Source organism: Mastigoproctus giganteus, chromosome 3, assembly GCF_048544385.1.
Source record: "Mastigoproctus giganteus isolate SK-2022 chromosome 3, ASM4854438v1, whole genome shotgun sequence".
Lineage (NCBI taxonomy): Eukaryota > Metazoa > Arthropoda > Arachnida > Uropygi > Thelyphonidae > Mastigoproctus > Mastigoproctus giganteus.
Window position 1 is genome coordinate 231,235,439 of NC_143577.1, and position 18,553 is coordinate 231,253,991.

The 18,553-nt window shown below is 34.8% G+C and overlaps 1 protein-coding gene across 2 annotated transcripts in view; it reads left to right on the top strand.

Moving 5' to 3' along the window:
* The window catches only part of cpa (F-actin-capping protein subunit alpha), a 53,606-nt gene that overhangs the window by 21,860 nt on the left and 13,193 nt on the right, over positions 1–18,553 (top strand). For both annotated transcript variants that reach the window (XM_090370933.1, XM_090370934.1), the window contains exons 5-7: positions 4,617–4,903; positions 8,595–8,679; positions 17,338–17,409. In XM_090370933.1, the coding sequence (XP_090227059.1) occupies positions 4,617–4,903; positions 8,595–8,679; positions 17,338–17,409 (444 nt within the window). The remainder of the gene's footprint in view (positions 1–4,616; positions 4,904–8,594; positions 8,680–17,337; positions 17,410–18,553) is intronic.

The window sequence follows — 18,553 nt, forward strand, 5'->3', positions numbered from 1 at the left end:
ACTTAGTGGGGGATGGGTAGCTGTAGCATTAATTCCACAGATTGACGGAGATAAAGTAAATACTGTTTTGGCACTTATCCATCAGAGGACATTTAAAATCAGCAAAATAGTTTTGAATAGATTCTGTATTAATAAATTTACACCTTTCAATACTGTTTTGATTGCAGAGGGGCTGTGACCAGTGCTGTAGTTGTAAAATTAGCAGAAAGTATACTCTATGAATGTTACGAAAAGCAGACAGTATACTGTGTATATCAGGCTTATTAATCGAATTCCAGAGGGTATACGGCATACACCTGTGTGTGTGTGTGTGTGTGTGTGTGTGTGTGTGTGTGTGTGTGACATATATATATATATATATATATACACACTTATATATGTGGCATATACACTGGTGTTCAAAGAAAATGCATCACCTACGAATTTCACATTTTTAACCCTTTTTCACAATGATATGTTACATTAATGACTAGCATCACAAATAGAAATATAAACAAAAGATATTTATTAATAGTTAAGGCAAAGCTAAGTAATATTTGACAGGTGCTCTCAAAATATTCCAAAATAAGTATTTGCAACCTTCATACAACAGTTTTGGTAAACACAACAATGATTGCTGAAATGTTATCAAAAGCCCTCAATTTGCTTCAGTTTATCATTTTAAATGGAAAACAAAATAAAAAGTTCACCAGGTGCAAACTAATATTTAGTTGAACTTCCTCTGACCCCTGATGACAGCAGCACACCATCGAGGCATTGATAAGATCAATTTCTGAAGATAATCAACTGATAGTTCGTGGTTCCAAACACAAATTATGGCTTCCTGAAGTTCACACAAAGGGTTTTTGGTTTCTTTCTGGCAACTGCAGATTCCACATGATGCCAACGGTTCTCTATAGGATTCAGCTCCGGACTGTTTCTTGGCCAGCTAAGAGTTGTAATGAGGCATTCTTCCAACAATTTTTACCCCTGTAACAAATGTAAACACATTACTGTCGAACATCTAATGCAAAAATGAAGCTAAAGTAACTACAGAAGTGCCTACTTGCACTTTTCGCCCAATGGCAAGGAGCAGAGTCGTCCTGAGAGATGCAGTTACTTGGCAGGTTGAAATGGTTGGCAGCAATTTGTTTTCCAATATAGCCAGGTATCCATTGGCATTTACAGAACCTTTTATAAACTGCAGGTGACCTACTCTGCGATATGAAATGCACCCCCATATCATTTGGCTGGTAGGGAATTTCACTGTAGACACCATACAGTCTGGATGGTATTCTTCACCACATCTACGGCGAATTGTTTGTCTCCCATCAGAGCCGTGCAGGTTGAATTTCTTCTCATCCGAGAAAATAACTGACTTCCATTGCTTGGGGGTTATAAATTAATCGAGCCCTTTTCATTTTTTGTGCAAGGAGGGGCTTCTTCTTAGGAAGACAGGCTACAAGTCAATTTTTGAAGAGGCATCTTCTGACTGTTACTGCACTTGCTACCACTCCTGTATGTTATTCCCATTCTCTTTTCAGCTCAGACGAAGAAGCTTTACGGTTTTTAAGGCATAAGCGTTTCAACACGCAGTCCTATTTTGGCGTAGAGACTCGTTTGCGGCATCCGGTTCCTTTTTTCCTATCAGCAGAACCAGTATTGGAATGGAATCTATTCACTGTCGACTGATTACAAGATACTCTATAAGGAATATGAAGGGAAGAACATCCTTCCTCACGTAAAGTAACAATAGCATTCTTTCTTTGTGGTGTCAACTGCAAGTAACTCGCCATCCTGACACAAGCGAGGAATGACCGTAACTCTTGCAGTGCATGCTTATATAGGTGAAAGTAACAGCTGATGCAATATTACATCATCACCTATGCGTGTCAATCTTATCTGATGCAATCTGTAAGAAATATTGCCATATACTTAGGTTATTTGGACGATTACAATTTTAAGGGGTGAGCACTTTCTTTGAACATCAGTGTATATTAAAAATAATAAAACTAAGAATCAAATTCTAATAAATTTATTTTTTTAATTTTCAGTAAATGTTTTAATAATATTTGTTTTTTCAAGTCTTTTGAAAACCAGAAGGTATATGCTATTCACCTAAAAAAAAATCCAGTTGGTATACAGCATATATCCACGTATACCTTCCACTACAGCCCTGGCTGTGACCCTGGTGCAGCATATATGATCACTGGTATGGTATGCATGTTCTGCATTTGAATCTATATTGAATCCATCCTTGCTTGTCAGGATGGCAAGTTACGTGCAGTTGACACCACGATGAAAGAGTGCTATTGTTGCTTTACTTGAGGAAGGATGTTCTTCCCGTCATATTGCTTATAGAGTGTCTTGCAATCAGTCAACAGTAAGTAGATTTTTTTCCAAACTCAAGAATACCGTAAAGCTTCTTTGTTTCAGCTGAAAAGAGAATGGGAAGAACATATAGGAGTGGTAGCAAGTGCAGTAACAGTCAGAAGACGCCTCTTCAAAAATGGACTTGTATCCTGTTGTCCTAAGAAGAAGCCCCTCCTCGCACAAAAAATCAAAAAGGCCCGATTAATTTGGTGTAAGGAGCATGTCAAATGGATCCCTGAGCAGTGTAAGTCAGTTATTTTCTCGGATGAGAAGAAATTCAACCTGCATGGCTCTGATGGGAGACAAACGATTCATGTAGACGTGGTGAAGAATACCATCCAGACTGCATGGCGTCTGGAGTGAAATTTCCTACCAGCCAAATGGTATGGGGGTGCATTTCGTATCGCGGAGTAGGTCACCTGCAATTTATAAAAGGTTCCGTAAATGCCAGTGGATACCTGGCTATATTGGAAGGCAAATTGCTGCCAACCATTAGAGACCATTTCAACCTGCCAAGTAACTGCATCTTTCAGGATGATTCTGCTCCTTGTCATTGGGTGAAAAGTGTAAGTAGGCACTTCTGTAGTTACTTTAGCTTCATTTCTGCATTGGAGGTTCGACAGTAATGTGTTTACATTTGTTACAGGTGACAAAATGGTTGGAAGAATGGTCCATTACAACTGTTAGCTGGCCAGGAAACAGCCCGGACCTGAATCCTCTAGAGGACTGTTGGCATCATGTGGAATCTGCAGTTGCCAGAAAGAAACCAAAGACCCTTCGTGTGAACTTCAGGAAGCCATAATTTGTGTTTGGAACCACAAACTATCAGTTGATTATCTTCAGAAATTGATCTTGTCAATGCCTCGACGATGTGCTGCTGTCATCAGGGGTCAGAGGCGGGTCAACTAAATATTAGTTTGCACCTGGTGAACTTTTCATTTTGTTTTCCATTTAAAATGATAAACTGAAACAAATTGAGGGCTTCTGATAACATTTCAGCCATAACTGTTGTATCAAGGTTGCAAATGCTCATTTTGGAATATTTTGAGAGCACCTGTCAAATATTACTTAGCTTTGCCTTAACTATTAATAAATATCTTTCGTTTATATTTCTATTTATGATGCTAGTCATTAATGTAACATGCCATCACGAAAAAAGATGAGAAATGTGAAATTCCTAGGTGATGCACTTTCTTTGAACACCAGTGTGTGTGTGTGTATATATATATATATATATACAGGGTGTCTCAAAAATACACGGCATAACTTTAGTAATGAGTTCCTCATATGTAGACAATAAAAATATTTTATATCAACATAGTTCCGGAAATGCTTGGTTCCCGAGTTATTAACCGGAATGTCTTATCTCCCGCAGGTGATTTCTTTCATCACAAGGTACTGACAGAATCTGGTGGTTTTCCATTCCGACCATTTACTGAAATCAGGAGCAAGCAGATATGCACTTTATGTATGGTTTGGCAGATGGCAATGCTCTGGAGGCTCGTTGTTTGTACTACGAAAGGTTCCCAGAACGAAGATGTCCAGATAGGAAAACGTTTGCAAGTATCCGTCATCGCCTTTGTGAACATGGGACCTTTATACCTCGTGCTGCCAACAGAGGATGACCAAGATCTATAACTCCTGAAGTAGAGGGGTGGACCAACTGCCTGGCCTCCACGCTCACCTGATTTAAACCCACTAGATTTCTTCTTGTGGGGCGTTTAAAGTCTTTGGTGTATTTGACTCCGGTAGCTGATGTGGAAACTCTCCGCAATAAAAATGTGGCAGGTTGTGAGACAATACGAAACATGCCAGGAATTTGGCATCGTCTTCGTGAGTCCATGAGATGTCAATGTGAGGCCTGTATTCAGGCAGAAGGTGGACATTTTGAACAGTTACTATAAGGTGATGTGAACAGTTAAGTGTCATAGACAGACCTTCAAAACTCGGAAACTAAGCATTTCCGGAACTATGTTGATATCAAATATTTTTATTGTCTACATATGAGGAACTCATTACTAAAGTTATGCCGTGTATTTTTGAGACACCCTGTGTGTATATATATATATATTTTTTTTTTTTTTTTTTTTCAGAACATGTTTTGTGCATTACTTCTCTGTGATAGCAGAATAGTAATATACAAAATGTGTTTTGAAAAAACCTCACATCTCTTGAGATTGCTATTGATAATTAATGTGACTTATTCAACAAGTATAAATATAATGAATGCTAATATATTAGCATTTTTGTTTGGAATTTTATAGGGTCTGATTACAGAGTTCAATGACTTAGGTGGAGGGCGTTTTTATGATCCACGTAGTCATCAGTCTTTTAGATATGATCATTTAAGGAAAGAAGCAACCGGTTTTCAGATTTGGGACTCAGACATTTTAGCTGAACCATGGAGGTCAGCACTTGAAGAAGCATGGACACAGTATACTCAGGACCATTATAGGCATGGTGTTTGTTCTGTGTTTAGCCAAAACCAAGGTGGTACAATTACACTTATTGCCTGTATAGAGGACCACCAGTTTCAACCTAAAAACTTCTGGTAAGTATTTTGTCAATCATTCTCTGTTTTAGTATAATAATATAATTATAATATAGTTTTAATATAATATAATTAATATAATTTTAATTTAATATAATATAATTATAATATAATATAGTATTAGTATAATAATACAAAAATATAATAATTTTGTATTCTATCAAAATTATTCAGTCATCTCACTTAACAGTATTGAATATGATGAAAGTTATATATAACTGACTCAAACATGCCAACTTTTCTAGTTTTGCTGGCAGCTTTCTGGTATTCGTGTCTTTTACAGTTTACTGACAAGCTTATAGATTTTAGTCAAATTTTTCCCCTCTTTCAAATGTGCATATATGTTACATTTTATTTATCAGTGTGGTCTTCAAAGCTGTATCCATGTTTTGTGTGGAGAATATTAGCTTTAACCCTGTAGTACTGGTGCTACTCCTCTGAGGCACAACTCGAAAAAAAAACAAGCCTGTGTTAATTGTTGGCTGAAAAAAATCTGATTTTCTATGCCTCCTAAACATGGACAAAGTTTTGCTTGATATGGTTTTTGAATTTTTATTTATTGTTTTCCCAGAGTTATTAGCATAAGTGTACCCAGCAGGTACAGCCACCACATTTGTTCTACTTTTAACTCGTAACACTAGCATTGGGAAACAGACGTTACAAAAGCTTTGTTTGTTTGTAGTTCAAAATATGTATAAAACTGTCATGTGATCTAATGATCATAAACTGTCTTTTTGAAAGATTCATTTGAAATATTTGTTATTATCAAGGAAAATATTTCAAATAATAATCAAGGAAAAGTGATAATCACTCAAGATAGTTAAGTGATATGATATTCAAATTTTGAAAAAATTTGAAAATGGAGTGAAATTGTCTAATATATGCATATTTTTTTAAAACTATAAAAACATTTTTTTTTTTTGTTGTTGGCACATCAACTTCTGTGGCCATAATGCACCTCCCAAAGTTTTTGCATTTTACTGTGATCCAAGCCCGAGGTGGGATTCGAACCCACGACCTTTAGGTTGCCAGGTAGGCACTTTACCCACCTGGCTAGCCTGGTTGGCTATAAAAACAATAAGCAAAAATATAACCGCATGCACATATTGTAAATTTTGTACATTTAGTGGTTTTTAAAGTGGAAAATGGAAGAAGCTAATAGCTTCATCTTTATATTTAATGCCTATAACATTTTTCTTTAATTTTCAACGGAATTAAATATATATTTTTTTTAAATGAAAGGTGTAAATTTTTAAATATTTAATTTTTTTTTTTTTTAATTAAAAACTGAAATAATGCATACGATAAGTATTGCGGATCCATTAAGAAAAGATGAAATATTGGAATACTCCAAGCAGAATTCAAAAACCCATAAGCCTTTTTTAGAAATTAAAAAGAAAGTTTATAACTCTTCAGTTTATTGTGCTACCATGTTTATAACAATTAGGAGTGCCAGCACTGTAGGCTTAATGGAAACTAATGACTTGTTGGGAGGAGGGAGGAAGATGTATGGGCCAGAAGTTAAAAAATATCTTCAGATTGTTTAAAAAATTGCTGTAGAGGAATTACACTGCAGCCAAAATTTCATCCAATACAAATAAAACTGTAGATATTGAGGGCATAAAATTTGAATAATTATGTGGGGGTGTAGTTAGTATTTCTTTGGTTGGAATAGTAATAGCAATTTAGAAGCACTACACAATAGGCCAAAGTCAGCTTGATGACTACTTTTTCCCTCTTTACATCAATTTGTTTGCAGCAGTTTAAGCATCAGCTATTGCTTGTGCCACTTATGAACTTTGTTTTATGTCTGGATCATTTCAGAAAAGCCTTGTAAATTAACTGCATTGCTTGAAATGTGATTTTTTTTTTTTAGATAAAAGCCATTCGTCAGCAACTGCACTGAGAGCATCCTTGTCCCAGACACTTCGTTCATTCACTCTTATGAAATCCTTGGTTAATTCCTCATTGGAGTGTGAACAGTTCATCTGCGTCAGCCTTACTCTGAGATCAGTCCCTTTTTTTTTTTCTCCAATAGTCTTTAGGATATGATACTCCTTCTAGAATTCTTTTGTGGTCAGCTTATTCCCATCTGCAACTGAGATGCTGCTTGATTGTATAGTGAATGTAGTAGGCCTTAAAAACTAGAAATGATTATCCAATCCATTGGCCAGATTAAAGACCATGTGTTTGTCATAAACACAAATTGACTTAAGCCTATTATTCATCTAGATCAACTGTATGATGTGCATTGTTCAATAAAATCAAGACTTTAAAATCTAGATTTTCCTTGATGGTGTGCTTTAAGTTTCTGGAATGGCACAGCTAAAAGCCAGTCTCTGAACAAACTGGTCATCATCCAAGCTTTTCTATCAGACAGCTAAATGTACAGGCAAGGGACTTTTAGATCAGTGTTTCATGAACCTAGGGTTGTCAGAATGATAGATTAGTAGGAGTTTAAACTTAGCCTTCTGCTGCATTGCCACCAAGGAGTATGAGCATATCTTTTCTTGTTTTGAAACTTGCAGCAGTTTTCTGTTCTTTGAAGATTAAGTTTTGACTTAGAAGATACTGCAAAAAGTCTAGTTTCACCCACATTGCAGAATTGCTTTAGAAAATATTCACCTGTCTGAATGATTGCTTTCAGCTCTTCCTTAAATGCTGTGGCAACAGTATCTTCACTTGCTGTATCTCCTTTCAGAGTGATGTTGCAAAGGTTAGCATGAGCCATGCATCTTTCAGACCAGCCTTGGCTGATTTAAAAAGTGATGTTTTTTTTTTTTTTTGTGAACTGTACTCCAGCTTTGAACACAGGCCTTCAAATAAGCTTTTACTTTAGGTTGAATAAGCATTTTGCTTAAAAGCATTTTTCATTGACTGGTCCTCAGCCCAAATAGAGTAGAGATTCCATTTTTACCAGAAGACTGCTTCTGTCAAGTCATTTGCTTTGCAGTTGTTTAGTTGCATTTTTTGTACTCCCTTATTGTATTTCTAGTGGGAAGTCTTTTAAACAAGTTGCAAATTTATCTATCTACTGTATATACCGTAAATATATAGCACAGTATGTATAAAACCAAGCAAGTCAATATTATCTTAAATCTGGTAATGTAATGTATCATTTGACAAGCATTTCTTTTCCCTCACTGTGACACATGCATGACCTAGCAGAAATTATTGGAAATTACTGGCAAAAAATATTACTGGGGGAAAAAAAAAGTGGCTCAACTTACAATTTCAGTGATGCAAATTAGAATTTGTCTTATTCTTTGAATGACACGGGTTTGAAAAACAAACCAAATTGATGCAAATTGGATACTAGTGTATATTATTTAGTAATTTAATTGAATGAGTTGTGCGTTCTGTCCTTCACGCATATTGTGAAGGAATTGTGCCAATAAAGGCTTAATCAATACACTTGAAAGCATAATAACATACTGTCTTTTTCAACAAACTGCATAAAGATGTTTGAAAACTGAAATGAAATATGCATTAGTTCCAACTTTGCATTTTTCTCAATTGACATTTTTATTCATAATGTTTATTCTGCATTTAATTTTAATGAAATGAGGTGTTTTGTTTTATTCATTATTATTAGTTAAATGATGAATTGGCATGAAAAGTCACATTTCATTAGGTATTGATTGAAATAGTTTATGATTTTTTCTTTTTATTTTTACCTTCTCCCAATAAGGAATGGGCGCTGGCGCTCTGTTTGGACAATTACATTTAACTCAGGGTCAGGAACAGCAGAGCTGAAGGGTCTTTTGAAAGTTCAGGTAATATGCAGCTCTTTATGTTTAATAATCTGCTTTTTGTTTTTAAATGATATATGGAAAACGTTTTGCTGAATATTTGTGTAAGGTTACTGGAAACCTTTATACCTAAAATTGCTGTATTTGAGAATATTATGTATTATTTAATTTTTATTTATTTTTTCAAAACGGACATCTGATATAATTAATGTAAATGAATTTAATACTAAATTTGTTGAAAAATGCAGGGTGATAATTTTAAATAAGAACCATGAAAGTGCAAATAACTTCAAATAAAAGAGTGTCAAAGACACTCTTTTATTCCCAAAGCTTTCAGCTACACCTGCCCACAGGGGCAACTTATTCCAGTGATTAATGAAAAATTCCCTGTAGTTCAGTCTAATTCTTGCCCCCCTTCCCAATATGAATGTATGCCTAGTTTTACAGCAGAACTTTGGTTCTGACACAATCAATGATGTGTATTGAAAGCCGAAGCTATAATGAATTCTAAAATCCATACTGATATCTCTTTTTAATTTTTTTTTTTTTTTTTTTTTTTTTTTTTTTTTAAGTTTAATTTCTTGAGGTTACATTATGTACCCATGGGAAGATTAAAAGAAAAAGAGAGAAAACAAATTAATATTTCTAGCTTCAGTTAAAAAAAAAAAAAAAAAAAAGCAGGAACAAATTTCCAGTGGTTAAAGTCAGTTTGTTGGTTAGTTGATTTTCTTTTTGTGGTTATAAATTTGCCGTTGCATCAAAAATGCACTTATTTATTTCAGTTTACATTCCATAGTCACAGTAATTATAACAGGCCATACATTGTATTAAAACTCTATGTGAACAAAAATTTGCTAGGTGAATTAAAAGGATAATAAGATCATATAGATCATTTACAGAGTACATAGTGTTAGATAATATCTGGAATGTTTCAATGGGGAGTCATAAAGACTGCCTGATTATTAAAATATTGGGTGCTTTGTTAAAAATTTATGAACCTCAATATCACTATTTTAAAAATATAGACTAATGATAATAAAAGACAACTAAAAATCATTAGAAAGTCAGTTACTAACTGATTGTAGGTAAATATCTCTGTTAAAGTCTGGTTCCTGTATGCTCTTTCCATTCTCAATGCAACAGCATCAATTCTCAGGTTGTTACATAAATTCAAAACATTATGCAGAAACATTTACCCAGTGTACCTCTTTTGAGGTTGCTTATTGACTCATTACAGGCACTCCCTGACATGCAATACTCGATTTATGTAAATTCAACTTTACGTAAGTTTTTGCCGGCTGGTGCAAACTGAAAAAATATGGAGACTTATTTTGCATCCTGTAGGAATAAATGGAGGTATTGTGAAAATATTGTAATGTGAACCTAATAACACTTTTTTTTTTTTTTTTTTTTTTTGGTAATTCGTTCCAAGACCTCAGAAGTTGAAATTTTCGCTATTTAACTCTCTAAAAGTGATTTTTATAATGGAAATTGTATTAATTTTATATAAATTTATGTCAAATAAGCATAGCACAAAAATCACTTTTAACTAAAGGATGCAAAAACAAAACACGCGGCCAACACATTTACAGATACTACTATTGGCTGAGAGGAAGGGCTATGTGGTCCGGCCAGAGAATGCACTACACTTTCATTGTTATCATATGTTCTGTTATAAGAATCTAAGAATCAATTTTGAACGCTTTTGTGATATTTTTCTAAAGCACATTTCTCGAGGTCACGACCATAAAACAAAAACAATTTGCACTTTCCAATTTATTAGGCTTTTCTGTTAGTGAAATCTATTATAAACAGGTAGGAAACTCAATCTTATTGCATTTGCGATAATATCAATAACTGGAATTGTGCGGGTTTTTACGTTATTATGGTGAAAAGTGTTTCCCCTTCACTGAAATATTCAATCATATAAAAAAACAAATTTTCAGAATCTTTTCTTCATTCTTATTTACTTATTACAATGATGAAGGGAAAGCAACCAATGGAAAGTGCAAGTGGTGGCAGTGCTAGGAAATGAAACAATTGATTTAGAAATGAAGATGAAAATGATTAAGAAATACGAAGCAGGACAAAGTTTGTCATCTATTGCATGGGAATTAGGTCTCGCTGCTTCAACAGTGAATACTATTTTAAAGGGCAGTGTGCATATAAAAGAACATGTTAAAGGATCAATCATTTAAGATGAACAGTGACCACAAAACAGCATTCAGGTGCTATATCAGAGACGGAAAAGCTATTAATAATAAGGATGGAAAATCAATTCAGAAGTGAGTGCCCCTGAGTCTAATGGCCACTCAAGCAAAAGGAGGAAGTCTTTATGAAAATGTTAAGGATAAGTATGGCGAACCCCAAGCCAAGTTCATAGCAAGCAATGGTTGGTTTAATAGGTTCAAGCATCGCACTGGTTTCCACTACGTTAAAATAAAGTTTTTGCAATTGTACACTTTGAAATTTTTCCTGCACATGAGATAAAAAAATTGGGCGAAGGTAAAGAACGCCAACATGAGAACCATGCGAAACTTCAGTAAACTTCACAGACAAACTCGTTTCTCGCTGCTGCAGTTTCTCCCTGCATTCTTGGTAAACAGATGGTGCATGTTATATCAGTAGTGGCAATAGAAGTCGATAACGATGTATTGATTAGTTTTTTTCTCATTATTAAAAGCAGATTATTGGAATCGTGAATGTAATGCCTTTTGCGGCTGAATTTACTTGTGGGTACATCCCCCAGACTGCTTCAGTCTTGGGGCGTTTATCTCCCCTTCCCACTGTTTTCCTATGGGGTAAAACAGCAGGTAAGGGGGGATAAACACCTAAGACTATGCAGTCTGGAGGGTGTACCCGTAAGCAAATTTCAGCCAACTCATGAACGCCAGTAATCTGCTTTTAATAATGAGAAAAAACTAATCAATACCTCGTTATCAACTTCTACTGCCACTACTGATAACACACACCATCTGTTTACCGAGAATGCAGGGAGAAACTGCGGTAGTGGGAAAAGAGTTTGCTCGGTATAAGTTTACCTAAGTTTCCCGTGGTTCTCGTGTTTGATTTCTTTACCTTAGCCAAAAATTGAATAAAAAATTCTATTTACATGTTCATCAAACATTTCTTTTTTGCTTCAATCAAATTCAGCAAGTGCTGCATAAGTTTTAGGGAAATTTTGACTTACATATAGTTCCACTGAACGCAACCCTTGTGTAAGTCAGGGAGTGGCTGTATTTGGTTTCCTTCTTTGTGAATTGCAAGAGGTGATTGAGGCATATTTGGATTTCCTATTTTGAACATCAGCAGTTGGCTTTGAGTTTTAACCTTCACTAAAATAATTTAGCATCATATAAAATATTGATCGATTTTCTTTCTAGACACAAGAAAACAACTAAATTGTATCCAATGTAGTAAATGAAATAGAAGATTATCAAAAAATTGGCTTCCATTTGAAAAGAATGAATAAAAATACTTTCATGACCAACTATAGATTATAGACCTATATGTAGAAGAGATGGCCAAGAAAATGGAGAGACCCTTGAAAGCAAAGGGTAGGCTTTCTGAAAGCCAACCCTGAACTGTTAAGACAAGAAAAATAAAATATTTGAAAACTCTAAAGGGGTTAATGGCTGTCATATTTGTAGACAAATACGACAGCCAATAACCCCTATAGAGTCTCCAAATATGACACTTTAGTGGTGTCATCACTTGTAGTTAGCGGATCTCAAACACAGAGAGAGAGAGAGAGAGGGGGGGGGGTTTCCCTTGAGTTCTTCCAGGTTTTTCAGTCTGTACAACATGCAAATTGGCCTGGGAACACACACTTGTACAGCCACAATGGCATAATATGACCTAAGTTTCTGTTGTGCTTAAGCAACAGCATCACATAAGCAATAGCATATTGTACCCAACTTTTTTAATCTGTGATGCCAATAATTTCTCTCATAGTTTTAAAATTAATGTAAAATGTTATTTTTTCAGATTATTGAAGTGAAACACAGGTTAAATTCTAGTCCTAACCATGACTTAAGTCCTTATGTTTTGGATTTTCACAATTGGATAAATATCTCGTTATCAAAATGTATCTGTCCAATTGATCTTCTCAAATTCGTCATTTAGACACATTTTTTGGTATTGATATTAAGCATATGGAGTGAAGATCAATTTCAGGTCTATCATGAGGATTTTCATTTCCTGATTGATTAGTTCAGTGGTGCTTGCAGCAGAACGTAAAATAGCTTGATGTCATCCATATACAGTAGACTCTCGATTTTCCGAGATGGTAAAAAAAAGTTTCCGGATAATTGATTTCCCGGTTAATCCAAAAATACAGTAAGTCCCCGACATATGTAAGAGATACGTTCCAGGACTTCTTACATAAGTTGAGTTTTACGTAACTCAGGAATGACTAATGAAATATTGCTACTATATTCCTGATATGCCAAAATTACAAAAACCACATATCCTCAGAAGAATGAAGAAAAATAGTTATATATTTTAAATTAGTTCAATTGAAAACTTTATCTGGGGACAGTGGTGAAGTAGCCAGAGTGGCACATAAGAAAGAAAACATAAAAGGAAGAAAAAATGCATGTTATTGTACTGTAAAAACTGATATGTATTTCATAGCCTTGGTTATTATAGTTGACTTCATTGGTGCCGATCGCTTCACTGCTTCTCGTATTCTGTGTTTGTCCCTTATTGTGTTCACTGCTGCCACTGACAAATCTGAATTCTGCACGATACTTGTTAATGTTTGGTCATTTTCATACATCCTTATTATTTTAATTTTCTGATCCAACTCGATTGCTTTCCTTTTCTTGATAGATTTACTAGTACCACTGTCACTTATTCTCTTAGTCGGCACCATGATAACAGTCAAAACTAAATTTTCTGAAAAGAACTTCACAAGGTTAAGGCAAAAACTCACTATTACCACCCCGTGCGAGCTGACATTTTACTTAAACACATTTCTGGAGGTCACTGCCATAAAACAATTTGCACTTGCTGTGTTATTGGGCTTTTCTGTCAGTGCAGTTCATTATAAACAGGTAGTAAACTCGATCTTATTACATTTGCAATAGTTATTGTTTATTATTAGCCATATGGTGCAAGGAAGCCTGAGGCTTATGCTGCACCAGCCAAAAAAAAATTACCTGAGTTACCTTGATAGAGAAAGTGTGTGCGTGCATCAGAAGTAGAAAGGAATCACCAAGAAAGAGAAGAATGATGATATCCAGCTCAAGGCTCTGGGTTTGCCAAGCCCTGGAATTCTGTGGGTTTTTATGTTATTATGGTGAAATGTGTGTCCGCTTCACTGAAATCTTCAGTCATATAAAAAAAAAAATATAAATAATGTAACGTAAGTCCGAAGCTGCATAAGTTGGGGACTTACTGTATCAAAAAATGTTCAGCAACCTACGTAAAAAGTATAGTGATAGATAAAAAACAAAAAACGTACCACGCACTACTCACGTGTCCAATACGATGCTTTCCCTTTATTTTTTATGATGTAATTTTAAATCTAAAAGCTTCCTTTTATTTTTACAATGTCGCCTATGGTTTGGTCACCAACATTATAATGGTTCCTTAGAGATTTAGTGATTCACAGTTTTCAAACTTTTGAATAATTTTCAAGATTTTGTTTAATTGAAAGCACAACTCTTGCGTTTGCCCATAATTTTTGCGATTTCTAAACAAAAAAAAAAAAAAGAATAGTTACTAAAAAAAAAAAAAACCCAAATGTTTAGTTTGTTTTAGTGCTTTGCATTGGTTGTTGTGTTCCACTGCACCGCAAAAGGACAAATTTTGTTTCATTATTTATGTCAGGGATGTCGGAATTTTTTTTTACAGTAACTATTCTTTTTTTTTTTTTTTTAGGACTGACTGTTCCTATTATCTTGCAGCAGGGGTTGCAAGATAATAGGAACAGTCAGTCCTCGTATAACATGTGTTTACACTACGCAAATTCGATCATACACGATTTATAAATAGGGGAACGATATCTTATATAACACGAACCGAATTCGCTTATGCACGATTCGCCTTTGGGTTTACAAGAAATGGCAGTCGAACGCAGAATCACCCCAACCGAACGCAACACGATAGGAACGAAGAGAAGATGCTGAAAATGTATATGTTTTTTATATCAGTGAAGGGGAAACACATTTCACCATAATAACGTAAAAATCAACACAATTCCAGCTATCAGTATAATCGCAAATGCAATTAGATCGAGTTTACTACCAGTTTATAACAAATTCCACTAGCAGGAACGCAACTGGAAATTGTTTTATGGTAGTAACCCCCAGAAATGTGAGCCAGTGAGGTGTTAATAGTGTGTCTCTGCCTTTATGGTGTAGTTTATTCAGTTGCTATATGTGCGCAGTAGTTACGCACATATAGCAACTGAAGCTTTGTTTACGTGTATCAAGCGTGCCTCCTCGTTTTGTAATTGTGCTTTATTCCCTAAAAATGAGTAAAATACTTAAAAGGTGTGAAAAGGAAGCACCCTGGTTTGTTTGTTTGTTTGTTATTTGGTTTTTAGGAGCATTAGCAACTAAGGCCATATTGCTCCGGGATATGCGGTGGTCATTCCCTGACCTTTCCGCATCCTCCATATTTGGTGGTGACGGGCAGCGCCCTGGTGAAGACACTACAGATTCAGAGAGAGAAAAAAAAAAACAATATCGATAAACGGACTGGGTCAAAAATTCTTACGTGGGAAAATTTATAGTGGCCTCATACTATGGTTTATGGCCAAAATCACACTGGCCCACCGCGGTTTCCCCAGAAAGGCTTATGGGCAGTCTGTCGATAGAGAAAAAATGTGAAGTTGTGAAACGCTTTGAGCGAAATGAAAGACCGTGTGATATTGCACGTGCTACAGACCTAATTGAGGCAATGCCGAGAATTACAAAGAATGCAGAGAAAATAAAAACAACTTTCATAACAGGAACAACTCAAAGTGTAATTAAAATCCATTAGATTAAGACACAAAGAATTGGAAGAGATGGAACGGCTGTCATCTGTTTGGATAGAAAATCAAACAAAAAACAAGTTTGCTTATGATAGAATCAAAAGCATTAGCAATATTTTATTACGTAATAGTCGTAATAAAATACGTATTTTATTACGATTATTTATTGTGTTTGGTAATGTTTTGGTTACAAATGTGTGTTCAGTCTTGGGTGGTTGGCACCTAACCCTATTTTTCCCATAGGGCCTGTTGTTTATATTGCACGATTTTGCATTGCACGAAGGTTTCTAGGAACACAACTGTCGTGCTATACGAGGACTGACTGTACACTAATCTCCCAATGACGATTTATAACACCACTTATTTACAACTTGCAAAACATCTGTTTATACCTATTCTAGTTATTACTTGAATTTTATGATTTCTAGTTGATATTTTATTTATTTTTTTTTTAATTTGGAGTCTTGAAGTGTCCCGGTTAATCCGATCCTGGTAAATCGAGAGTCTGCTGTATAAATAGAAGTTTGAATGTACTGCTAGAAAAGTACTGAGCATTGCTTCTGGAGGGATCTCCCTCTTGAAACTTTAAAGACAAGGATGGTGGTGTGATATTCATGTAATATAAGCAGAATGTAATTTTGAAGGTTTTTAAATAATGTTAACAGGTTTCTTATGTTGAATCAATGCAGTAATAAATAGCTTATATGCTGTTTTGACATCCAAGAAGAGTATAGCTGCAACTTGGTCCAGCTCATTTTCACCAGCCAATTCTAATAAAATCTGACATCTGTCAGGCATTGTCAGTTGGTTTATTGGTGGAATTTTAAAGTCTCTTGAATTCTGGTCTGCAGAAGATTTATAACTGTTGACCAACCTTGTGTTGCATCATATAAATAAGGTAGTTGATTGCCAAAACATTCCATTAATGCTGAATGTATTATTTTATTTAAGATTTTTAACAGGAACCAACCTACTGAAATTGGTCTACAATGTTTTGCTGCTTTTAGGTTTTTGATTTTAAGAATAGGCTTTGAGTAAGTGCTCAATACCATTTGTTGGGAAACATTATTAATGACCTCAGTGAAAGTGCAAAGCAACATGTCCATAATTTCAGCTGTAGATTTTCCTAAACTGTCATTTATATAGCATCCCATTAATCATTTATCTGATGTCCTTTCTGACTCTAAAATAATAAAACAAACACAGGTTTGGAGCATTGAAGAGAATTATGCAGTGAAATTATCAGTATTAGGGGTAAAGTTGGGCACCACATGGATACTAAGCTGTGGATAATTGTCATCATTCTGATATTAAATCATCCATTTCCTTTATTGCAGCCCCGAAGTAGTTAAAACTAGGTTTGGGGACTTTTAGAATAATTTTACAGTTTTAACTTTCCCTTTTATATCTGCCTTGTGGTATAAAGGATTCTTTTCTCAGTGAGCCAGTAATATTTTTTTTTTTTTTTTTTTACAATGTGTAATGGTCTAATTGGATTAGTTTTTTATGGCTTGCTATTAAGTAAATAAATCAATCGTTATATCAGTTATTATACTGATTTTGTGTGGGCATTTCATATTTTCTTAATTCAGTGTGTTTGCACATTGTAGTAACCAAAGACTATTGTGAAGTAATACAAAACTTCTTTGTACATGTACACTTCTTATTTTCCACTAAGAAATCTGCTTAAATTTCAGGTCCATTATTATGAAGATGGGAACGTCCAGTTAGTAAGTTCGAAAGAAATCAAACAATCTTTGACTATCACTGTAAGTAATTCTCTCCTAGTGGATATTGAATGTTGAACTTATAAATATGATTTTCTGAACTATCTTTGTTATAACTTAAACTGCCCATACTAAAATCAGTATGGATGAAATGGATAAAAGTCGCCGAGATATCATTCAGCCACATAAGAGCTGGTGACCTTCCCAAAAAATAGCAATCTTTACATTATTGAAGTCAGACGTTTGAGCGGCATCCATTCATTCCATTCATTTAGTCACTCATTATGGATATTGCACTAAGAAAAAAGAAGAAAGAAAACTTTTGCTTGCCATATAATATTTTATTTTAATTTGTCTGATTCTTGATAAAGCACATTTTTAAGGGGCAATCAACCATTTCCTCTAGCATGCCACATATTATGTTGAAAATTGAGTCGTGGCACCTAGAGTAGTCCAGAAGCTACTGGAATCAATATCTCCCCCATTTCCAGTCAGTGTCTGGTACTATCAAATGTTTTTGCTAATTACGCGAAGGAGTTTTATTTTAATTGCTTGTAATAATAATAAAAAAACAATCATGTTTATAAAACAAATTTAATATGTTAAATTTTCCTTTCACACAATCAGTGTCATGAGAAACTCTCACTAGCACCTCTAATCACCTGCATTAAATTAAAACTGATAGGTATTATAAATATGAGCCAGTAAATAAGGTTCCCATGTTAAAACATGTTAAAACTGCATCATAATTTCTGGTAAAAAGCACTTAAACTTTTTTGATGCTGACATGGTATGCATGTGCCAAAAATAATTCGACACCCCACCCATTTTTTCCTTATCTTTAAGCTGATGGTAAATGCAACGATTTTGGAAATCGACTATTATTCCAAGGCTATTTGAAATCAACTGTATCAGTTATTGCCTTTCAAAGAGAAAGAATGTATCCAGAGCCCAACTGCCAAGTATGAAGCATGTGAAGAAATACATTGTTAATTTGTTAATGTATTAACGATTGTATTTTAATCAGTCAATTATGTTGATATATGCAGTGAAAGGGAATGGCGAGTGAAAACAATGCTGATATTGTGCCAAAATTTGGCATTGCAACTTTGGAAAGTTCTGCTGTGTGGGTTTTAGCTTCATTTCTGATTTTTCAAACCAGCTATATATTTTTTTTTACATTATT